Source organism: Carcharodon carcharias, chromosome 14, assembly GCF_017639515.1.
Source record: "Carcharodon carcharias isolate sCarCar2 chromosome 14, sCarCar2.pri, whole genome shotgun sequence".
Taxonomy (NCBI): domain Eukaryota; kingdom Metazoa; phylum Chordata; class Chondrichthyes; order Lamniformes; family Lamnidae; genus Carcharodon; species Carcharodon carcharias.
The window spans coordinates 4,694,159-4,719,321 of record NC_054480.1 but is presented as its reverse complement, the minus strand read 5'-3'; the positions used below and the strand labels follow the sequence as shown (position 1 = coordinate 4,719,321).

The 25,163-nt window shown below is 45.7% G+C and overlaps 1 protein-coding gene across 1 annotated transcript in view; it reads right to left on the bottom strand.

Annotated features, from left to right (window-relative positions):
* The window catches only part of LOC121286900 (elongation factor 1-alpha 2), a 35,066-nt gene extending 12,314 nt beyond the window's left edge, over nucleotides 1-22,752 (bottom strand). The window contains exons 1-4 of the mRNA XM_041204129.1: nucleotides 22,661-22,752; nucleotides 21,763-21,949; nucleotides 15,930-16,109; nucleotides 14,099-14,395 (exon numbers count right to left, since the gene is read on the bottom strand). Of these exons, the coding sequence (XP_041060063.1) occupies nucleotides 14,099-14,395; nucleotides 15,930-16,109; nucleotides 21,763-21,906 (621 nt within the window). The 5' untranslated portion in view covers nucleotides 21,907-21,949; nucleotides 22,661-22,752. The remainder of the gene's footprint in view (nucleotides 1-14,098; nucleotides 14,396-15,929; nucleotides 16,110-21,762; nucleotides 21,950-22,660) is intronic.
* Between the last annotated feature and the right edge of the window lie 2,411 nt (nucleotides 22,753-25,163).

Below are 25,163 nucleotides of genomic sequence, written 5' to 3'. Positions count from 1 at the left end.
TGGAATCAGGGGAAAAACTCTCTACTGGTTGGAGTCACATCTAGCACAAAGGAAGATGGTTGTGGTTGTTGGAGGTCAGTCATCTCAGCTCCAGGACATCACTGCAGGAGTTCCTCAGGGTAGTGTCCTCGGCCCAACCATCTTCAGCTGCTTCATCAATGACCTTCCTTCCATCATAAGGTCAGAAGTGGGGATGTTCACTGATGATTGCACAATGTTCAGCACCATTCACAACTCCTCAAATACTGAAGCAGTCCATGTCCAAACGCAGCAAGGCCTAGACTTAGGCTTGGGCTGATAAGTGGCAAGTAACATTAGCACCACACAAGTGCCAGGCAATGGCCTTCTCCAACAATAAGAATCCAACCATCGCTCCTTGACATTCAATGGCATTACCATCACTGAATCCCTCACTACCAACATTCTGGGGGTTACTATTGACCAGAAACTGAACTGGACCAGCCATATAAATACTGTGGCTACAAGCGCAGGTCAGAAGCTGGGAATTCTGCAGAAAGTAACTCACCCACTAACTCCCCAAAGCCTGTCCACCATCTACAAGGCACAATTCAGGAGTGTGATGGAATACTCCCCACTTGTCTGGATGAGTGCAGTTCCCACAACACTCAAGAAGCTTGACACTATCCAGGTCAAAGCAGCCCGCTTGACTGGCACCACATCCACCACCTTCAACATTCACTCCCTCCACCAGTGATGCACAGTGGCAGCAGTGTGTACCATCTACGAGATGCACTGCAGGAACTCACTATGGATCCTTAGACAGCACCTCCCAAACAACCTCCACCATCTAGCAGGACAAGGGCAGCAGATACAAGGGAACACCACCACCTGGAAGTTCCCCTCAAAGTCACTCACCATCCTGACTTGGAAATATATCACCGTTCCTTCACTGTCGCTGGGTCAAAATCCTGGAACTCCCTCCCTAACAGCACTGTGGGTGTACCTACACCACATGGATTGCAGTGGTATAAGGTAGCAACTCACCACTGCCTTCTCAAGGGGCAATTAGGGATGGGCAATAAATGCAGCCTAGCCAGCACGCCCACATCCCTTGAGAGATTGAAAAAACAACTCTGTATATACACCAAATGCCAAGTAGGAAACCTGCATTTTTGCAGAGGGAGGGTGGGTACAGTGCACCTGCTGTGGGTGGTCTTGGTTTGTGGGTTCAATTAGACCCCCTCTCTAGAGGCCTTGGCTGCATAGCTCAGGCTGACCAGTGCAGTACTAAGGGAGTGCTACACCGTCAGACAGTGGCATCTTTCAGATAAGACCACTAAACTGAGGCCCTGTCTGTCTTAAGAAAAAATACTGCGGATGCTGGAAATATGAAACAAAAACAAAAAATGCTGGGAAAACTCAGCAGGTCTGACAGTATCTGTGGAGAGAAAGACAGAGTTAATGTTTTGAGCCCGTATGACTCTTCTTCAGAGCGAAGGGGAAGTAGAAATGTGGTGAAATATAAATTGTTTGGGGGGTGGAACAGGTGGAGCTGGATAGAAGGCCAGTGATAGGTGGAGGCAAAGGAGAGATTGCAAAATATGTCATAAACAAAAGGTCAAAGGCTGGTTAATAGTGATGATACTGGCTAAAGGAGGTGCTAGTGGTGACAGTAAGAGTGGAAAGCAGAATGTGATAATGGCAGGACCAGGGTAAGCACCCTGGAAAGTGACAGATGAGCCTAGTGGGGGTGGGAAAAAAGATCAAAAATAGACTAAAAGATGGGGATAAAACAATGAAAAATATGGAAATAAATTTTTAAAATATTAATGAAAATAAGTGGAAAAAAATTAAATAAAAATTTAAAAATAAAAATATAGAAAAAAGAGGATAAAACAGGGTGAGGATAGAGAGAGAGTTCATGGTCCAATGTTGTTGAACTCAATATTCAGTCCGGAAGGCTGTAAAGTGCCTAGTCGGAAGATGAGGTGCTGTTCGTCCAGTTTGCGTTGAGCTTCACTGGAACAATGCAGCAGGTCAAGGATGGACATGTGGGCTCATGTCCTGCTCTCATGCCCACATGTCCATCCTTGGCCTGCTGCATTGTTCCAGTGAAGCTCAACACAAACTGGAGGAACAGCACCTCATCTTCCGACTAGGCACTTTACAGCCCTCCGGACTGAATAATGAGTTCAACAACTTCAGATCATGAACTCTCTCCTCCATCCCCACCCCTTTTTTTCCCACTTATTTTCATTAATATTATTGTTAAAATTTATTTCCATTTTTATTCATTGTTTTATCCCCATCTTTTAGTCTATTTTTGATCTTTTCTCCCACCACCATCCCCGTCCCCCCACCCCACCCCCACTAGGCTCATCTGTCACTTTCCAGGGTGCTTACCCTGGTGCTGCCATTATCACATTCTGCTTTCCACTCTTACTGTCACCACTAGCACCTCCTTTAGCCAGTATCACCACTATTAACCAGCCTTTGACCTTTTGTTTATGACATATTTTGCAATCTCTCCTTTGCCTCCACCTATCACTGGCCTTCTATCCAGCTCCACCTGTTCCACCCCCCAAACAGTTTATATTTCACCACATTTCTACTTCCCCTTCGCTCTGAAGAAGAGTCATACGGGCTCAAAACATTAACTCTGTCTTTCTCTCCACAGATACTGTCAGACCTGCTGAGTTTTCCCAGCAATTTTTGCCTTTGTTTTGGCCGTCTGTCTGTCTGTCTTCTCAGGTTGATGCAAAAAGATCCCACAGTATAAGAATCGCACTGGGGGAGTTCTCTCGAGGATCCTGGCCAATTTTTCCCCTCAGGATGAGGCTCCAATTTCTTATGTTTATTTTTCTGCAAATAAGAATTAATGAAGACCCGTACTGAGTGAGATCTCTCCTTATCCATGAGACACGCTTTCAGACAAGAAAGCATCCATTTAGCCCGGACTCTTTGGTATCTGGCTGAAAATTTTGCATGCCCTACTGAAAACCAAGATAGTTTAAAAATGGATCAGTGGTGACATTAATCATCTGGAATCAGAGCTAATTGTTTAGCCATTTCACACAGGGATAGGCCACAAGATGCTTTTAGCTCCTTCCTTTCATTACAGAAATACCTTACTGACAGGCTGATATCAGACACCCATAATCTGATCTCTTGTTTCCCTCGAGTTTTGCAATGCGAGGGGGATGGGTGACTCAATGGAATTAAAAGGTGTCAGGTGTGAGCGACCATCTTGAACAGGCTTTTTCTCGAGTGGAGGAGTTTCATGTACACAAAATGGCTCCCCCCCCCACCACCACTCTCTCTCTCTTTCTCTCTCTCTCTCTCTCAGTCCTGATATCAAGTGAACAGCAGACACTCAGCAACAGTCAACAATGCCCTAGCAACTGACTGTCAGCTTTAGCTCAAGAATGAAACTGCATTCTAATTAATTAAGCTGTCTTCCATTCCCAATGCAAAAAGAAAAAGCATGATTTCCGCAGCTAGTTAAAGCCCAGGTGATTTAATATCAGGAACACTTCATTCCAGATCAACAAAGTCCTTTTTCGAGCTCAGTCCCAGCCTCCGACTGAGGTTTCTAAAGGGTCTTTCCTGTCAATTCTCATTCTTCTGTAAAAAAAATATTGTGACAGAATTCAAAGATGGATGCAGCTTTTGGTTTTAAAATTTGCTCCCCCTCCTCCAGCTGAGAGGCGAGGCAGTGGGGACAATTTTCTCCCACTCGTACAGCCTTAAAGAGACAATAACGGCCTCAGAATGGGGTGGGCAGTCCGTGCCATTAGTACCAGCATCATTTGAAAGGAACCAATGGCCAGGTTTCTAAAGCACCTGTCTGTTTCGGGCAGTAATAATACAGAACAGGAGGAGCATATCCAGGGCGTAACAGCTCACAGCATAAAAAAACTTCCTCATCTCCCCTCCTTTTTTGCCAATTAGCCTAAATTTTTGTCTTTACCGATCTGTCAGTTGGTTTCTCCTTATTTACTCCATCAAGATCCGTCACGTCAGTGAGCACTGCCCTCGCATCGGAGTCAGAAGGTGATGCTTAGCATCAGAGTCAGAAGGTGATGCTTAGCATCACAACAGGCACTTGAACACATAACCATGGCTGACACTCCCAGTGCAGTGCTGAGGGAGTGCTGCACTGTTGAAGGTGCCATCATTCAGATGAGACATTAACCAAGGCCCTCTCAGGTGGACATCCCTATTGGCACTATTGCCAAGAAAAACAGGAGAGCTTTCCCTAGTGTCCTGGCAAATATTTATTCCTCAACTTTACATCACTAAAACAGTGTCATTATTTCATCCCTGTTTGTGGGAGCTTGCTGTGCAGAAATTGGCTGCTGCGTTTCCTACATTACAACAGTGACTGCACTTCAAAAATACTTTACTGGCTGTAAAGCAGTTTGAGATGTGTTGAGGCCGTGAAAGGCGCTATATCAATGCGAGTCTTTCTTTAGAAGAGGATCTGCTGACATTTTCAGAGAAAAGAAACTGATCGAATGACAGATTGGCCCGGGAGCCAAGATTCTGGAACGTTCCCTGTGGTTGCCTGAGCTATCAGACCTCATCTTTTCATAACCACCATCCGACAGTGTGTGTCCATTTCAGACAGCAAGCTGGGATGAGCTGTACTACAAAGCTGGCTGGCTGAGTAATGTCCTGGCTTTGCTGCTTAATCCACTACCATTAGTGTTCGAGAACTTTAAGTCAAAAAATCAGGCTGCTGAGCGGAAAGCTGGTTTCAGATGTCACGGGATGACTGACAACATTTGTGAGATTCCTGGGATGATAAAAATAAAGATGGTCATGCTTCATCCCATCTATGGGCACTTGGCTCAGCTCTTTCATATACATGCCATTTGTGATGTACCCTCTACATGTGTAAAAATACAAGGGTAAGGCAACTCCTTATGTGTCATTGAGTGAACACACACCACAAAATATCAGCTTCCACCTCCTGCGCTGTGAAGTGTTAGGAACAGGAGGAGGCTATTCAGCCTGTTCCACCATTCAGTCAGATCGCAATGGACCTGTATGGCCAGCTCCATTTATTCACCTTTGCTCCATACCCCTCATTCCCTATACCCAACAAGAATCTAGCAATCTCAGTCCTGAAAGCCCCAACTGATCCCAAACATCCAACACCTTTTGAGGGGGAGAGAGTTCCAGATTTCCATTACCCTTTTTGTGAAGAAATGATTACTGGCATCACTCCTGAACAACCTGGCTCCAATTTTACTGTTATGCCCTTTTATTCTTGATTACCCCAACAGAGAAAATAATTTCTCCCCATGGACCCTATCAAAATCCTATTACTATTTTGAACACCTCGCTCAGATCACCCCTGAATCTTCTATACTCAAGGTAATACAAGTCCAGTCTATGCAATCTGTCCAAATAATTTAACCCTTTTAGCCTCAGTACCATTCTGGTAAATCTTAGCTGTTCCCCCACGAAGGCTAATAGGTGTGATGGCCAAAACCAAATGTAATTACTCTAAATGGGATCTGACAAGATCTCTTACAACTCTATCCCTTCCACCCCTTTGTATTCTAGATTCCTTGAGATAAAAGGACATTACAATAGCCTTTTACCTTATATTTGTACCTGCTCCCTAGCTTGGACCCTTCAATCTCTCTGTTCACCCACAATTCCTAGTTTCTGATCATTTAGAATATATTCTGATCTTTCTTTCTTGGGTCCAAAGTGGATGATATCTCACTTTCCTACATTATACTCCATCTGCCACAGTCTTGCATATTCACTTAATCAGTCAGTGCCTCTTTACAATTTTCTGCTCCCATGCTACATGACTTACTGTACATAACATTGTGTCGTCAACAAATTTTGATATACAACTCCAGTTTCATTCATCTAAGTCATTCATAGATATAGTGAAAAGCTATGGTCCCAGCACAGATCCCAGGGGAACATCCCAAGTCACATTCTGCCAATTAGAGTACATATCCATAATCCCTACACTCTGTCTTTTACATCCTATTGGGGAAACAACCTCTCAGTATCTATCCTGTCAAATCCCTTTAGGATCCTGTATGTTTCAATGAGATCACCTCCCTTTCTTCTAAACTCCAGAGAGTATAAGCCCAATTTACCCAGCCTTGCATCATTGGACAACCCCCAGGCAAAAACAGAATTACCTGTTGACTCGAAACGTCAACTCTTTTCTTCTCCGCCAATGCTGCCAGACCTGCTGAGTTTTTCCAGGTATTTTTGATTTTGTTTTGGATTTCCAGCATCCGCAGTTTTTTGTTTTTATCCCTCATCCCAGGAACCAGTCTAGTGAATCTTCGCTGTACCATCGCCAATGCAACTATATCCCTCCTTAGATATGGAAACCAAAACTGTGCACAGTATTCCAGGTGTGGTCTCACCAAAGCGACCCACTCTTCTGCCACTGGAAACAGTTTCTCCTTATTTACTTTATCAAAACGCTTCAACATTTTGAACACCTCTATTAAATCTCCCCTTAACCTTCTGTTTAAAGAGAACAGCCTCACTTTCAAGTCTCTCCTCATCCCTGGAGCCATTCCAGTAAATCGCTTCTGTTTGTTCTTCAGACCCTTGATATCCTTCGTAATGTGTGGTGCCCAGAATTGAACACAACTGAACTCGAGCTGGGACCTAATCAGTATTTCGAAAGGTTTAGCATCATTTCCTTGCTTTTCTATTCCATGCCTCTATTAATAAAGCCTAGGATCCCAAATGCCTTTTTAACAGCAGTTCCAACTGATCCTGTCACCTGCAATTTGTGTACATACACCCCCAGGTCTCTCTGTTCCTGGGCCCCTTTAAAACTATACCATTTAGTTTCTATTGCCGCTACTCGTTCTTCCCATCAAATCACTTTACACTTTTTAGTGTCATGGAGTCAGAGTCATTATGGCACAAAAGAAGGCCATTCAGCCCATTGAGTCCATGCTGGCTCTGTGTAGAGAAATCCAGTCAGTCCCCTTCCCCCACACTATCCCCACAGCCCTGCAAGTTTATTTCCTTCTAGTATCCAGCCAATTTCCTTTTGAAACCATCAATCCTCTGCTTCCACCAGACTTCTCCGTGTTAAATTTCACCTGCCAACAGTCTGCCCATTCCCCAGTCTTTCTATGTCCTCCTGAAGTTAGTTACTATCCTCCTCATTGCTGACTATATTCCTGAGTTTTGTGCCACCTGCAAACTTTGAGATTATGTCCTGTACACCCAAGTCCAGATCATTAATAGTTAACAAAAAGAGCAGTGATTAAAACAACACTGCATACTCCAGTCTGAAAAGTAACCATTCAGCACAAGTCTCAGCTTCCTGTCCCTTAGACAATTTTATATCAGCACAGTTTCAATCTTTACTAACAGAGTCTATTATGTGGCACTTCATCAAACCCCATTTGAAGGTCCACATAAACAACATCAACCCTCTCTGTTACTTCATCAAAGAATTCAATAAAATTGGTCAATCACGATTCCCCTTTAGCAAATACATCTTGGCTTTCATTTAGTAATTAACTGGCACTTGAAAAAATATGAGTTTTGTCCTGGATTATTGTTCCCACTACAACGTTAGCCTGACTGGTCTCTAGTTACCTCTCCCCTTTTTTGTTAAGCTAGGTTATTATATTTAAAATCCTCCAGTCCTCTAACATCACTCCCACATCCAAGGAGGGACAAGAAGGATTGAAAGATTGTGCGAGACCCCTGTAATTTCCGCCCTTACCTCCCTCAGCAACTTAGAATACATCCCGTCTTTGAGCATCTCCAGCCTCTTAAGGAGCTTATCTTTATCTATTTTCGTCCTATCTGATGTCACTACAGTATAAATATGCTCTTTCCCCTAACACTGGTGTTCTTGCGAATTGTCCTGAGTGCAGGACAAAACGCTTTTGACAAAAAAAGTCTCTTTATTCAGCAACACTAAAATTCTATACGACCAAACAACTATAGGTATTGGAAAAGGAATGAGAAAGGATGAGGGAAAATCCAATGTGAAAATATACAACAAGAGGTGGGTTAATTTCAATAAGTTGGAAAGGGATCTGGTGAAGGTGGATCTGAATCAAAGACTGGCAGCTAGAGGTGCTGCAGGGGGAGGTGTCCAGGTACAGAGATCATTAAAATGTCTTGAACATATACAGAAAAGAACCAGGTGAATCAAACGCAAACTGGAGGAACAACACCTCATCTTCCGACTAGGGACTTTACAGCCTTCCGGACTGAATATTGAATTCAACAACTTTAGGTCGTGAGTCCCCTCCCCCATCCCCACCCCCTTTCTGTTTCCCCCCTTTTTTTTTTCCCAATAAATTATAAAGATTTTCCTTTTCCCACCTATTTCCATTATATAAAAAAAAACCCACTAGAGCTATACCTTGAGTGCCCTACCATCCATTCTTAATTAGCACATTCGTTTAGATAATATCACCAACTTTAACTTTAACACCTATGTGTTCTATTGTACTATTGTTGTTGACATCTTTTGATGATCTGCTTCTATCACTGCTTGTTTGTCGCTACAACCACACCAACCCCCTCCACCTCTCTGTCTCTCTATCTCTCCGCCCCCCACACACACACCTTAAACCAGCTTATATTTCAGCTCTTTCCTGGACTCGAACTCAAGTTCTGTCGAAGGGTCATGAGGACTCGAAACGTCAACTCTTTTCTTCTCCGCCGATGCTGCCAGACCTGCTGAGTTTTTCCAGGTAATTCTGTTTTTGTTTTGGATTTCCAGCATCCGCAGTTTTTTTGTTTTTTTCTCTGTGTTTAATTGACTGCCACTGCTCTTCAAGAAATGCCTACCTCCTTGAAGAAGTTCTGTTCCTCTCTGCGACAAGATTTCCGGATTTCTCTGTTGCCTTGTTCACCTTCATTGCTTTCCATTTCTCTCCTAGTGTTTGACAAGGTGTTTACTAAAACCCGCTTTCACAGCCATATCTCCTTTCTCAGTGACTGTCTCCGTCTCCGACTTACCCCACATGGATTTCAACTGAAATTCCACCCCTCATGTTTCGAACCCACCCAGGATTACAGGTATCTCCGGGACATAAAACGTTTCTCGGACTGCTGTTCCCGTCACATTCTGAAATCCACTCTCAGTGCCATGCGCCGCCATATGAACACACTCGACCTCTCCCTCCAGCAGCACCGCCGTACCCTTTTTCAAAGCTGCGCGTGCCCCCAGTTTCATTTTATCCTTCGGCTCATCCGACGCCTCAACAAGAAACTTTTTCTCTTTCTCTCAAGTGCTAAGGAACGCAAGCTCCAACAACTCATCGGCACCAACACCCATCTAGGACCCTCCACCCCTGCCTGTCCCTCCGTCCCCACCCCATCTTCCAATCCCAGCCCCAGCCGTGTATTCACTATACCCCCTGACCTTCCCCTCTCCGATGCTGAACGTTCAGTGCTCAGCAAAGGACTTAGTTTCATACCCTTACGCCCTCACCTCAATGAATTTCGGGCTCGGCATGATACTGAACTCTTCTTCCGCCGTCTTCGTCTCCGGGCTCACTTCTTTGGGCAGGAGTCCTCTCCCAGTTCAACGGATCCTTTTACCCATCTTCAATATTCTCCCTCCACCTGGACCCCTCCCTCTGGATTCTTACCTTCTCTCGATCTTTTCATTGAGAACTGTCGGCGCGACATTAGTCGTCTCAATTTCTCTGCTCCTCTCACCCATTCTAACCTGTCTCTCTCTGAACTTACTGCACTCCATTCTCTCAGGTCCAACCCTGACATTGTCATCAAACCCGCTGACAAGGGTGGTGTTGTTGTTGTCTGGCGCACTGACCTCTACCACGCGGAGGCTGAGCGTCAACTCGCAGACACTTCCTCCTACCTCTCCCTGGACCATGACCCCACCACTGAACATCAAGCCACTGTTTCCAGGACTGTCACTGACCTCATCTCCTCTGGGGATCTCCCTCCCACAGCTTCCAACCTGATAGTTGCCCAACCTCGGACGGCCCGCTTCTATCTCCTACCCAAAATCCACAAACAGAACTGCCCCGGTAGACCGATCGTCTCAGCTTGCTCCTGCCCCACAGAACTCATTTCTCGTTATCTTGACTCCCTTCTCTCTCCCCTTGTCCAGTCCCTTCCCACCTACATCCGTGATTCCTCTGACACCTTACGTCACATCAACAATTTCCAGTTCCCTGGCCCCTACCGCTTCCTCTTCACCATGGACGTCCAATCCCTCTACACCTCCATCCCCCACCAGGATGGTCTGAGGGCCCTTAGCTTCTTCCTCGAACAGAGGCCCGAACAATCCCCATCCACCACTACTCTCCTCTGTCTGGCTGAACTTGTTCTCACGCTGAACAATTTCTCCTTCAACTCCTCTCACTTCCTCCAAATAAAAGGTGTGGCTATGGGTACCCGCATGGGCCCCAGCTATGCCTGTCTCTTTATGGGGTATGTGGAATATTCCTTGTTGCAGTCCTACTCCGGCCCCCTTCCACAACTCTTTCTCCGGTACATCGATGATTATTTCGGTGCTGCTTCATGCTCTCGTCAGGACTTGGAAAAATTTATTAATTTTGTTTCCAATCTCCACCCCTCCATCATTTTCACGTGGTCCATCTCTGACACTTCCCTTCCCTTCCTTGACCTCTCTGTCTCAATCTCTGGTGATAGACTGTCCACCAATATCCATTACAAACCCACCGACACCCACAGCTATCTCGACTACAGCTCCTCACACCCCACTTCCTGTAAGGACTCCATCCCATTCTCTCAGTTCCTTCGCCTCCGTCGCATCTGTTCCGATGATGCTACGTTCAAAAACAGTTCCTCTGACATGTCCTCCTTCTTCCTTAACCGAGGTTTTCCACCCACGGTCGTTGACAGGGCCCTCAACCGTGTCCGGCCCATCTCCCGCGCATCCGCCCTCACTCCTTCTCCTCCCTCCCAGAAACATGATAGGGTCCCCCTTGTCCTCACTTATCACCCCACCAGCCTCCGCATTCAAAGGATCATCCTCCGCCATTTCCGCCAACTCCAGCATGATGCCACTACCAAACACATCTTCCCTTCACCCCCCTTATCGGCATTCCGTAGGGATCGCTCCCTCCGGAACACCCTGGTCCACTCCTCCATCACCCCCTACTCCTCAACCCCCTCCTATGGCACAACCCCTTGCCCACGCAAAAGATGCAACACCTGCCCCTTCACTTCCTCTCTCCTCACCGTCCAAGGACCCAAACACTCCTTTCAAGTGAAGCAGCATTTCACTTGCATTTCCCCCAACTTAGTCTACTGCATTCGTTGCTCCCAATGTGGTCTCCTCTACATTGGAGAGACCAAACGTAAACTGGGCGACCGCTTTGCAGAACACCTGCGGTCTGTCCGCAAGAATGACCCAAACCTCCCTGTCGCTTGCCATTTTAACACTCCACCCTGCTCTCTTGCCCACATGTCTGTCCTTGGCTTGCTGCATTGTTCCAGTGAAGCCCAACGCAAACTGGAGGAACAACACCTCATCTTCCGACTAGGGACTTTACAGCCTTCCGGACTGAATATTGAATTCAACAACTTTAGGTCGTGAGTCCCCTCCCCCATCCCCACCCCCTTTCTGTTTCCCCCCTTTTTTTTTTTCCCAATAAATTTTTTTCCCAACACCTATGTGTTCTATTGTACTATTGTTGTTGACATCTTTTGATGATCTGCTTCTATCACTGCTTGTTTGTCGCTACAACCACACCAACCCCCTCCACCTCTCTGTCTCTCTATCTCTCCGCCCCCCACACACACACCTTAAACCAGCTTATATTTCAGCTCTTTCCTGGACTCGAACTCAAGTTCTGTCGAAGGGTCATGAGGACTCGAAACGTCAACTCTTTTCTTCTCCGCCGATGCTGCCAGACCTGCTGAGTTTTTCCAGGTAATTCTGTTTTTGTTTTGAATCAAATGCTGGCCCTATATACCTAGAGTACTAGACTACAAGGGGGGGATGTTATGCTACAAGTATACAAAGCCCTAGTTAGACTTGGAGTTACTGTGAGCTATTCTGCGCAACACATCTTAGGAAGGATATACCAGCCTTGGAGGGAGTTCAGCAGACATTTACCAGAATGAGACCTGGATTCCGAGGGTTGAATTACAAAGGGAGATGACCCAAACTATGGTCGCATTCCCTGCAATTTAAAAGGTTAAGAGGGGATTTGATTGCAAGTTTCATGATATAAATGGGAACTGAAGGAACATATGGGACACTGGTTGGGGAGTTTAGGACTAGGGGGTTTAAATATGAACAAAAGTGAAATTAGGAAACACTTCTACTTACAAAGGGTGGCAGAAGTTTGGAACTCTCTTCCACAAATGGCAATTGACGTAAGATTTATTGTTAATTCCAAATCTGAGATTGATAGATTGTTGCTAATCATTAAGGGAAATGGGGCAAAGGCAGGTATGTTGAGTTAGGTTGTGGATCATCCGTGATCTCACTGAAAGTTGGAACAGACTCGAGGAGCTGAATAGCCTCCTCCTGTTCCTATGTGTCTATAGTATTCTGATCGCTGTTACCCCAAATGCTCCTCCACTGAAACTTGCCCCCCCTTCATTCTCCAGCACTGCTTCCTTCCTTATTGGGCTGGGAACACACTGGCCAGAATCTTTTTCCAGCCCCTCACGATGGCGGGATCTTCTAATCCCACCAATGTGAACGGAGATTTCAATGTTTCGCTGGCCACGCCATGGGGAAACCCACCATGGGGAAAGCTGCAAGACTCCAGCCACTGGTCAGGGAATTTCTCTTGGACACATTTCAGAAATTCCTCCCCTCTTTGTCCTTTACACTGTTATTATTTCACACTTATAACGATAACTGAAGTCCCCCATTATCACTACACTAAAACTCTTTTCTATAATTTACTCCTCTATCACTTTCCCAATATTTGGTGGGTTATACAGCCAGCAGCTTAATAGTTGCCCTATTCCTTAATTCTAACAGATTCTGTCTTTGAGCCATAAATGCATCATCTGTCTCCAGTCTTTGATCAATATTGCCACCCCACTCCCTATTTTTCCTTTCCTAAATAAAGGATTTACATTTATATGGCATCTTTCAAAACTCCATTGAAGATGGCAGGGCAGGTTGAGAAAGTAATGAGGCATACAGGATCCTGGGCTTTGTGGATAGAGGCATAAGGTATAAAAAGCAACCAAGTTATGAATAACTTTTATAAACCAGTCCGGCCTCAAATGGAGTGTTGTGTTCAGTTCTGGGCACTCCACCTTAGGAAGAATGTGAAGGCTCTGGAAGGGGTGCAGAACAACTTTACAAGAACGTTTCTCAGGATGAGGGACTTCAGTTACACGGAAAGATTGAAGAAGTTGGGACTGCTCCCCTTAGAGAAGAGATTAGAGGTGATTTGACAGAGGTGTTCAAAATCATGAGGGTGTTAAACAGAGTAGATAGGGAGAAGCTGTTCCCATTGGTGAAAGAGATGAGAACCAGGAGGACACAGATTAAGGTGAATGGCAAAAGAAACAGCAGCCACATGAGGAACTGGGAAAGCACCTGAAGAGAAAATATTTGCATGGTTACAGGGGAGTGGGACCAGCTAAATTGCTCTTGCAGAGAACCTGCATGGCCTCCTTCTGTGCTGTAACCATTCTATGACTCAAATACTTTGTAAATGTTCATTCCTCCCCTTTGTTGAGTCAGGTGTCTGTTATTGTAATTGCATCATAATCCCATGTGGCTATTTGTGCCTGCAGTTCACCAACCTTATTTACCACACTCCAAGTATTTACACAGATGCACTCTAAAGCCATAATAGTCTGCCTTACATTCCCATCCCACCATCGAACGCTCATACACATATAAATAAGCAGGACAAACCAACAAAGGGTAGTGCCCATGGAACTGTGTCCCAAAAAGGGACAGTGCCTTTGGAGCTGTAGCCCAACATGGATCACAGTCATGGAAATTTAGACCAACACAAGTCAATGCTCAGAGAATCGTAGCCCAGCACAAGTCAACCTCCTCAGGAGAGGAAAAGGTAGGGGAAAAAAAATCTTGACTCAGATCAGGAGTTTCAGGCCTTGCTGCCAGTGAGAGAGAAAACTAGATGTGAACACTGCGAGGTAACAGGTGAATTTTACTCACGTTGGGTGAGGCCTCAAGCATGTTGTCGCCATGCCAACCAGAAACTGGCACAAATGGGACAGTGCCTGGATTGTAGCCAATCTTTTTAATATAGGCGCTGACTTCTTTCACAATTTCATCGTAGCGCTTCTCACTGTAAGCAGGCTCGGTGGAGTCCATTTTGTTGATGCCCACGATGAGCTGCTTCACACCCAGTGTGTAGGCCAAGAGCGCGTGTTCACGGGTCTGACCGTTCTTGGAGATACCGGCTTCAAATTCACCAACACCAGCAGCCACAATCAGCACAGCGCAGTCAGCCTGGACACAGAGCACAGAGAGACAGAGTCATCAACCAAAATTATCACCCCTTCTACCTGAGCACTGTGCTCACTGACCCTTGACCCCGTGCTCACTAACCACCATTCCCTCACACCCCTGCACCCTCTGCCCACTGATCCCTGTTGCTTCCTGATCCATGTTCTCACTAACCACTGACCTTTGCACTCTCACTAACCCACACTAGCTCCTGGCCCAGCATTGCCTCAAATTTTAAAATTTTCATTCTTGTTTTCAAATCCCTCCATGGCCTTGCCCCTCCCTCTCTGTAATCTCCTCCAGCCCCACATCCTTCCGAGGTCTCTGCACTCCTCCAATTCTGGCTTCTTATCCGTCCCTCACTCCCCTCACCCTACTATTGGTGGCCGTGCATTCAGATTCCTAAGCCCTAGGCTCTGCATATCCCTCCCAAAACCTTCCTGCCTCACTATCTCACTCTGCTCCTCTAAAGCCCTGCTTAATACTCTGGTGTTTGGCCCTCATATCACCTTTGCTGCTGTTTATGCTCCATGTTAGTCTCCTCTCACTCTTCATCTCACCCTATCAACATCTCCTCCTGTTCCTTTCTCCCTCATGTGTTTATCCAGCTTCCCCTTAAATGTTTCTATACCATTCACCTCAACCACTCCCTGTGGTAGCGAGTTCCATATTCTCACCATTCTCTGGCTAGAAGGGAAACAAGAGTTAACCATGTTGATGTGGGACTGGAGTCACATAAAGACCAGTGAACCAGTAGGGGTTCCCTTCACAACAATCTGACACCTTCCATCAAGACCTATTTTTATTAGATTTTGATCTTTTTTAAACTAATTTGGACTTCTCAAGCTGCCACGATGGGGTCTGAATTCAAGTTCTACTGGATTGCTAGCCTAGGCCTCCAGGTAACTAGTCCAGTAACATAACCACTATGCTGCTACACCCACATACAGTAAACACGGCTCAATAATTTGATGCAGCATCACTGGGTTAGGAATTGAGAAAGGTCAGCCAAAGTTCACTCCTAGTTGCAATTAGTGATGCCTGCAGAGAACTGTGGGTATGTGTCTGTCACAAGATAGAATTGGACTTGTTTGTGAAGCCCCCTATGAACCATTAGTCTGTTTGTACTCACTAGCTACATGTACACAGAGAATAGTCACTTTGATTATGCTCATAATGTTGTTACTGACCTTAGAACTACACCCACAACCTTCTATGAACACTGCGCTCCTCCAACTCTAACCTCTTACCATCCCCTACTTCCTTCATGCAACCATTCCTGGCCATAACTTCTCCTATCTACTATGCTTCTTCCTTTAAGTTGCTCCTTAAAATCGGCCTCTTTGACTAAGCTTTCAATCACCTTTCCTAATGTCTCCTCCTTTGGCTTTTTTGTGCTCCTATGGAGGTCCTCGGGATGGTCTACTAATTTACAAATGTTACTGGGAGTGGGTGAAAATCAGGAGGGAAATAAAATATCTCCAAACCATGCTTGGAAATTTACACAAACATTGTCCTCCTAAAACTTCTCACTGACCTGAGAGGTTCCAGTGATCATGTTCTTAATGAAGTCCCTGTGTCCAGGAGCATCAATGATGGTGATGTAATACTTTGGTGTCTCAAACTTCCACAGAGAGATATCGATGGTGATCCCTCGCTCTCGTTCAGCCTTCAGTTTGTCCAGGACCCAGGCATACTTGAAGGAACCTTTACCCATCTGAGCAAGGAGAGAGATGAGATGATTTTCAATGTGAATGCTCTGTAACAATTACAGACTATTGTATTCTTAGGAGCATCATTAATCTAAGAATCTATAACAAAATTGCCATCTTTTAGAAGGATAACCAATCTGCTGAATGGAAGAAAAGTATTTAATAGATTATTAAAGTTCAACAAAACACTGTTAATGTAGAATTATACAACACAGAAGGAGGCCATTTGGCCTATTGTGTCTGTGCCAGCTCTTTCAAAGAGCTATCCAATTAGTCCCACTCCCCTACTCTTTCCCCATAGCCATGCGTTTCTTTCTGTTTCAAGTGTCTCTCCAATTCCCTTTGCACAACCTGTTGCTGCTGCCCATTTGGGCCACACACTGCAGATGAAATAAAGTGATTGTTGAAGTGGAATGGAGCCATTAATTGGTTTGCCTTCGAATCAACTGCTTCTGGGTTTGATGGTGAAACTAGGACTGTAGGTCCTTCTGCCCACTCTGTTGATCTAAGGCATCAGTCACAATGTTGTGTCCAATCTTGTCAAAACAGTCCCTCAGTGTACCAGAGTTCCAAATTGATTCTACTGCAGACTCTTTCACTCCTACAGTGCAGAAAGGACCATTCACTCCCAACCTTTCCCCTCACAAGCATCCACACCTCAACTCAATGCAACTAGCTCCTGATGCTACGCAAAGGTCACGTGCTCTTTCCCTGTGCTAAATGTAGGTTAAGGGGTGATTTAATCAAAGTTTTCAAGGCATTAAGGGGACAGAATGGATCAATAGAGAGAAACTGTTTCTCTTGGTTGGGGAGCCTAGGATAGAGACCATAGTCTAAAAGTTAGACCCAGACCTTTCAGGAATGAAGTTAGGAAACACTTTAACACAAAGGGTGGAAGAAGTTTGGAACTTGTTTCTGCAAATGGAAATTTATCAATTTCCTGGATCAATTGTTAATTTTAAATTGATGATTGGTAGATTTTTGTGAACCAAAGATATTAAGCGAGATGGATCAAAGGCAGAGTTCGGTTGCAGGTTAGCAGTGATCTCTTTAAAAAGACCTGAGAGGCTAAATGGCCACATCCTGACCCTATATTCAAGTGCATTAGATATAGTTAGCTAATAACCTGAATTCCTTTCAGCATCTCTGCCATTAATTTGGATTCCACTTATACCATTAATCACTTTGAATATTTCCCTCTGACAAATGGGTCCTTTACTAGAATGTGTCAGAATCCAAATCTCTGAAGGGTTATTCCCCATCTTGAGCAATCCTTGTCCAACACAGAGTGTGAATGGCACCAGGTCTATAGTAATTTGAGCAATTTTCACAATCTCCAATTCCAGCATCTAGAATCATTGAAAATTCAAACTTCCCATGGATCAATTTCTGGCAAGATGTACACCTAGGGTGTATTTCAGCATCACACATTGACCCAACCTTACCAATCTCTTGTTACTATTGGTCATTGGGTAGCACTCTGGTCTCTGAATTGGAAGGTTATGGGTTTGAGTCCCACTCCAGGCATATATTTAAGCTGGCGGTGTGGTACTGAGGGAGTGCTGCACTGTCAAAGGTGCTACCTTTCTAATGAGATATCAAACTAAGGTCCTGGTTGCAGGGTTTAAAAAATATCCTGTGGCAATATTTTGAAGAAAAGCAGGGGAGTTCTCAGTGTCCTGAGGGCAATATTTATCCCTCAACCAACATCACTAAAACGGATTATTATCTGGTTGTTATCATTGCTGTTTATGGGACCTTGTTGTGTGAAAATTGGTGTTTCCTATATGTCAACTGTGACTACACTGTTGCAGTATGCTTTAGAACATCCCGAGGTTGTGAAAGGTGCTAGATAAATCCAAGTCTTTTCTTTTCAATAACTACAGTCAATATGCAATGACCAATGATGAAATGCATCCGTGTTTCCTAAACAGCCCCGAGTTATGTCTCAATGTTAATTTTTTTGCGTGATTCCACTCCTGTGAAACGCCCTGGGATATTTTCGTACATTAAAGTTGATTTATAAATGCAATTTGTTGCTGTGGGCTACAGGAGACAATGACTCTGGGAAAAACTCCAATTCGTCCCTACAAAACTCCCATGGCTGCCTGATAGGGTTGCCAACTCTGGTTGGGTGCATTCCTGGAGATTTCATCACATGAACTCTCACCTCTAACCTCTAACCACGCCGCCCAATCATGCAAACCTTTTCTTCATCCCCAGTAAGCAATAAACGTAAAGATTCAAAGAAAACAATAAAAGATGCACTCATTTATTTTAATATCCCTCTGATTTTTTTTTCTCTCCTGGATCCCTCAAAGCAGGACCTTTAATTCCTAGAGACTCCAGGGCAATCCTGGAGGGTTGGCACCCTACTCCCTGATAGCAACAGCAATAAAACAAACTGGCATTTATTGCCCATTCCTAATTGCCCTTAAAGATGGGGCTGAGCCATCTTCTTGAATACAACTAATTGGTTTGCTAGACCACTTCAGAGGGCAGTTAAGAGTCAACTACATTGCTGTGGGTCTGGAGTCACATGTAGGCCAGACCAGGTAAGGATGGCAGATTTCCTTCTCTAAAGGATTTTGGCAAATCAAATGTACATTTATGATAATCCATTAGTTTCACGGTCACCATTACTAAGACTAGCATTTTAATCCACCTTTATTTAGTTAGCAAAATTTAAATTTCCCAACTGGCAGGATTTTGAACTCATATTTCTGGATCATTACTCCAGGCTCCTGGATTACTTTCCCATTAACATGGTATGGTAGCAATGGCAGAGGGTCATGGGAGGGAAGTTACAGAGAGAGGGAGCAGTGAAGCCATCGAGATATTTGAAAGAATTTTAAAATCGAAACATTTCTGAACCAGAGCCAAATCAACATGCCTTGGATATTTATTTCGTAGCGTTGTGCATGACCACACAGCTGAGAGTGAATATTAGAGCCAGCTTAGGTCAGCGAGCACAGGGACGATGCAAAGGGAACGTACTGTGAGTTGGGACAAGGGCAGGAGAATTTTCAATAAGCTAAAGTTTATATCGTGGGAAGATGGGAGTCCAGCCTGGGAATAACAAAGGCATGGGTGAGGTTTCAACAGCAGATGAGCTGAGGCAGAAACAGAAAAAAGTGACGTGACAGAGGTGGAAGTAGACAGTCATGGGGCTGAAACAGACAGGTGGTCAGAAGCGCAGGTGAGGACCAAACATGACACCAAGATTACAAACAGAGTAGTTCAGCCTTGGACAGTGACAGCAAGATAGCAGTGGGTGCCCCTCAGCTTCTAGCGTGTTCTGTGTCATGTCAAAATATTTCCAACGCACATCCTGACAGTCTATGCATCTAAAGAATTGCTCATGGGATTTTTTAAATAATATCAAGATTGAATAAGCAAACGAAAGAGAAAATGCAATAAGCACAGAATGCTGATCCTCTACCAGAGAGAAACACTCTGAAATTAAGGCCCCAAATGCATCTGATGGGCATAGCTTTTCAAGTCTGTCATTCACAGTTAATTCCTGAAAATATCAGCTTTATAAAAGTAATAGCAGGTGTCTGATATGACTCATAACCAAACTTAATTTGACCCTTCCGGCCATCATACTCGGATTACTAAAATTTTCAAAGTGTCCGGAGAGTAGGGGTTGTGGAAGGCCTGACCAACCACAGTGAGTCAGCAAAGAAACAGACGCTGTTGATCATGCTTCTGAGAGTCTTGGAATTCTTTACTACAGTATAGGCGCTATATAAATGCATGTTGTTGGTGTCCTTGTTTTCCATGGTGACCCGTTCCAGGATCCATTTCTTTGCTGACTCACTATGATTGGTCAGGCCTTAAACAAAAAAAGCTGACCCCAAACTACATGAGGAGATATGAGGGGAGGTAGGTTTTAAGGAGGAGAGGGAGGTAGAGAGAGGGAAAGATTCATGGAGGGAATTTCAGAGGTTCGGGCCCAGGCAGCTCTTGGCACAACCACCAATGGCAATTAACATTTTGAACACGCTGAAGGCCAGAATAGGAGAAGCATAGACATCTCAAAGGGTTGGAGGGTTGGAGGGATTATGGGGATAGGGAGGGGCGAGGCCAGACTGGGAAACAATGTAGGTCAGCAAGCACAGGGGGTGAAAGGGTCTTGTTGCAAGTTTCAGAGAGTGACAGATGGGAGACCAGCCAGGACAGCATTGAATGGTCAAGTCTGAAAGAGACAATGGTAGGAACAAGGTTCTGTGCACGAAAGCCATTTGAAAGAATGGGCTCCATCTTGCGTGTACAAGTCTTGGCTTGTCTGCCCATTTCCATGGCAACCCACACCATGCGACCAATCAGATCAGTCAGAAAAGCCGTCAGTTGCCATCCAGTTTGCTGATTGGGTGGAGTTCCAGACCCAGTACAAGACAGGTTTCCAATCTCTGATTGGACAGATTCCTGGAGGTTTCATTGCTTCGCTTCCTAATTCTAACTGCCCACCCAATCAAACAGCCCATCTTCAATCATTTTATAATAAATAAAGAAAATGAAAAAAAAATACAAGCTGTTTGTCAGCACCCCTCTGATTCTCCCCCCCCCCACCCCACCCCACCACCCCCCCCCCCCCCCCCCCCCCCCCCCCCCACAAGTTTCCGCTGTGTACTGAAAATTAATCTTCAATCCCTGGAGACTTCAGGGTAATCCTGGAGAATTGATGCGAAACAGGCAGCAAAATGGCAGCACACATGGCTTACTATTTCTATTTTAAATGGTATTTGCATTCCATCCAAAAGCAAATCCTTTTTCATAAAATAAAATGAAAGGAAGGAAACCTTTAAATACATAAATATATTGTGAACTGCTTTCTCAACACTTCAAAAAATTCTATGTTCAGGGGTACGAGGCCGAAACTCTGCTGGCACTGGGCTGGCACCTATGACCATGCTGGGACCAGAATTCTGCTGGGAAGCTAGGCTAGGAATACGCTGGGAATGCGTTGGGACTGGGAAGATAACGCAGGAAAAATACTGGGAATGTGACTGCTGGGAAGCTACGCTGGGAATGTGTTTGGGCTGGGATGCTGGTGGGACCCTGCTGGGAACATGCTGGGAAGCTGTGCTGGGTTGTGGTGGAAATTTGCTCGGAAGATTGTGTTGGAAATCAGGTGGGGTTGCGAAGGGGATCGGCCGGGGTTGCGAAGGGGATTGAGCTGGGCTTGTGAAGGGGATTGAGCTGGGCTTGTGAAGGGGATTGAGCTGGGCTTGTGAAGGGGATTGAGCTGGGCTTGTGAAGGGGATTGAGCTGGGCTTGTGAAGGGGATTGAGCTGGGCTTGTGAAGGGATTGAGCTGGGCTTGTGAAGGGATTGAGCTGGGCTTGTGAAGGGGATTGAGCTGGGCTTGTGAAGGGATTGAGCTGGGCTTGTGAAGGGATTGAGCTGGGCTTGTGAAGGGATTGAGCTGGGCTTGTGAAGGGATTGAGCTGGGCTTGTGAAGGGGATTGAGCTGGGCTTGTGAAGGGATTGAGCTGGGCTTGTGAAGGGATTGAGCTGGGCTTGTGAAGGGGATTGAGCTGGGATTGTGAAGGGATTGAGCTGGGCTTGTGAAGGGATTGAGCTGGGCTTGTGAAGGGATTGAGCTGGGCTTGTGAAGGGATTGAGCTGGGACGCTGCTGGACTTCTCTGTTACCTCGGCCGCCTCCTTCTCGAATTTTTCGATGGTTCTCTTGTCGATGCCGCCGCATTTGTAGATGAGATGTCCTGTGGTGGTGGACTTGCCGGAATCGACGTGACCGATCACCACGATGTTGATGTGAACCTTCTCTTTGCCCATGGTGGTGGGTGAGTGGGAGGAGGTGTCTATGAAGATGAGAAAGCTGCAACAAAACAGGAGCAAAGGACAAATCAAACAGAAAAATCATCCCGGCCAGGGGGAAGGTTAAAAGGTCAAAGCATTTCAGGCCAAATCTATTTACATTTCGCAATCTCGAAGTGTTGGATAAAGTGACCTCAGTCTTTATTCTAACAGAATATTAATAGATTAATAAATAAAATCTTCCCCGATGCAGAGCTGGAGAGTGTTTGAAAGGAGCTGGTTTTATTTCAGAGGCGATTCCAGTTCCAAATATAACTCCAGTCCCTCCCGCTAATGACAATTCATATTCTCTCCTGGTCTTGCTCTCAAATATTTTTCCTTGCCTGGAATTAGTCAATGTTATTAAATCCCCGGCATTTTCACACCCAGCCGCTGGTCATCTCTCTGTATTAATCGCTGATTTAATCATTGGATTTATTGTATCCTGAGCCCTTCGCTCTCTCTCTCTCTCTCTGCCTCGGTATCTCTAACCTTCTCTCTGCCTCTCCCCCTTCGTTCTCTGTCTATTCCTCTGTTTAATCCTCTCTCTATCATTCTCTCTCTCTCTCTCTCCTTCCTTCTATCTATCTATCACCTTCTCTCTCACTAAACCTCTCTCTGTAACAATGGTCCTATTTATTGACCTGCGTCCTGTGTAGTTTTTGTGTCCCTCCCTCCCTTGTATTGAGAGTCCGGCCGCCGCTGTACCCCCGCCACCTCTCCCCTCTCTTACCTGCGCCGCTGCCGGGAAGGCGAGCTGCCTCTCGCTGCTTTTTATTGCGGCTGGAGGGCGGTGTCTGGATGGAGCTGGCGCTGCGCAATGCAGGCTCCCCCCCCTCCTCCCCTCCCCTCCCACAGCAATGCGGTAAAGGACACACTGCAGAGAGAGAGAGAGGGAGAGGGAGAGGGGGAGAGCGCGGGGGTGGGGGTTGGGGGGGGGTGGGAGGATGAATAGAGAAGAGGCAGGAGGGAGAGAAAGGTGAATGAGAAAAATAAGAGGTGAGGAGAGAGATAGGATAAGGGAGGAGGAAAGGAGCGAGAGGCAAAGGAGGGAGAAGGCACCTAGTAAAGAGATACCCTTTATATTGTACCAAATAGCAACCCTTGTATATATTGTACGGAATGACAGCTCCTAGATTGTATATATTGTCACTGTCTATTATAGAGATTAACAGCCATTGTGTATATTATAAAGAATAGCAGTGTCTGTTATAGGGAATAGCAGTGTCTGCATATATTACAGACAATAGCAGCTCCTGTGTCCAATACAGGGGTCAGCAACCCCTATGTACAAAGCTGGGGATAGCTGCTCCTGTTGTACATTACAGGAGACAGCAGTCCATGTGTCTAATACAGGGGATAGCAGCCCCTGTGTATACTCGGAGGAATAACTGGCCTCTGTGTATGTAACAGGCAAGAGCAGCCAATTTGCATATTGTAGGGAACATCAGCTCCTGTGTATGCTATAGAGAATAGCAAGCTCAGTAAGAGCCTTGCGAGGAGACAGCAGGCTATGCCGGAGTGAGATGGAGACCTAGTGAGTAGTGAATTAGGGTAATGTGGGAATTCAATGCATGGGGGGAAAGAGGTGTGGTATAAATAGGAATTATTCTAAGTTAATTATTTACTAATTAAATTAAGTTAACTAAATAACCTAAGTAACAGTGGCAGGACAGGCATTATGTTGCAGCTGTGGAATGTGGGAGCTTTTGGACGCCAAGGCGATCCAGGACAAACACGTCTGCAGGAAGTGTGAGCACCTAGAGGAATTCCGGATCGGGATTATTGATCTGGAAGCCAAACTGCAGACACTGCGCAATATAAGGGAGTGGGAGAAATATCTGGATACTTTGTTCCAGAAGATAGTCACACCTCTTAGAATAGGGCCATCTGTTTTGGTCAGCAGTGAGGGACAGGAGGATGTGACAGTCAGTGAGGGACAGGAGGATGTGACTGTCAGTGAGGGACAGGAGGATGTGACTGTCGGTGAGGGACAGGGGGATGTGACTGTCGGTGAGGGACAGGGGGATGTGACTGTCAGTGAGGGACAGGGGGATGTGACTGTCAGTGAGGGACAGGGGGATGTGACTGTCAGTGAGGGACAGGAGGATGTGACTGTCAGTGAGGGACAGGAGGATGTGACTGTCAGTGAGGGACAGGAGGATGTGACTGTCAGTGAGGGACAGGAGGATGTGACTGTCAGTGAGGGACAGGGGGATGTGACTGTCAGTGAGGGACAGGGGGATGTGACTGTCAGTGAGGGACAGGAGGATGTGACTGTCAGTGAGGGACAGGGGGATGTGACTGTCAGTGAGGGACAGGAGGATGTGACTGTCAGTGAGGGACAGGAGGATGTGACTGTCAGTGAGGGACAGGAGGATGTGACTGTCAGTGAGGGACAGGAGGATGTGACTGTCAGTGAGGGACAGGAGGACGTGACTGTCAGTGAGGGACAGGAGGATGTGACTGTCAGTGGGGGACAGGAGGATGTGACTGTCAGTGAGGCAGGTAAAGGGACCAAGCAGACAGTTGTGGAGGAGCCTCAGACTTTGCAATTGTCAATCATGATTAAGGCTTACAACCTGTGTGGTGAGGTCTGCAAGGTGGATGAACTGACTGGCCATGGCACCATGGTACAGGAGGCCATTCAAGCAGAGGGAGCAATCAGGAATGTAGTGGTAGTAGGGGACACTGTAGTGAGGGGGATTGACACTGTTCTCTGCAGCAACGAGCGAGAGCCCAGAAAGCTGTGTTGCTTACTGGGTGCCAAATTTCAGAACATCTACTTGGGGCTGGAGAAGAACTTGCAGTGGGAGGGGGAGGATCCAGTTGTCATGGTCCATGTAGGTGCCAAGGAAATAGGCAGGACAAGGGATGAGCTCTACGTAGTCAGTATGAGGAGCTAGGCACCAAATTAAGAAGCAGAACCTCAAATGTAATAATCTCTGGATTATTACCTGAGCCATATGCAGATTGGCGTAGGGCAAATAAGATTAGATGGATGAACGCATGTCTCAAAGACTGGCATGGGAGAAGTGGGTTCTGGTTTGTGGGGCACTGGCACTAGTACTGGGGAAATTGGGGGCTATTCCATTGGGACAGTCTACATCTGAACTGTGCTGGGACAAGTGTCCTAGTGAATTGCATAACTAGGGAAGTGGAAAGGACTTTAAATTAAATAAAGGCAGCAAGGGTTCAAATGTGGAAAGATGTGGCATATCAAAGAGGAGAGACAA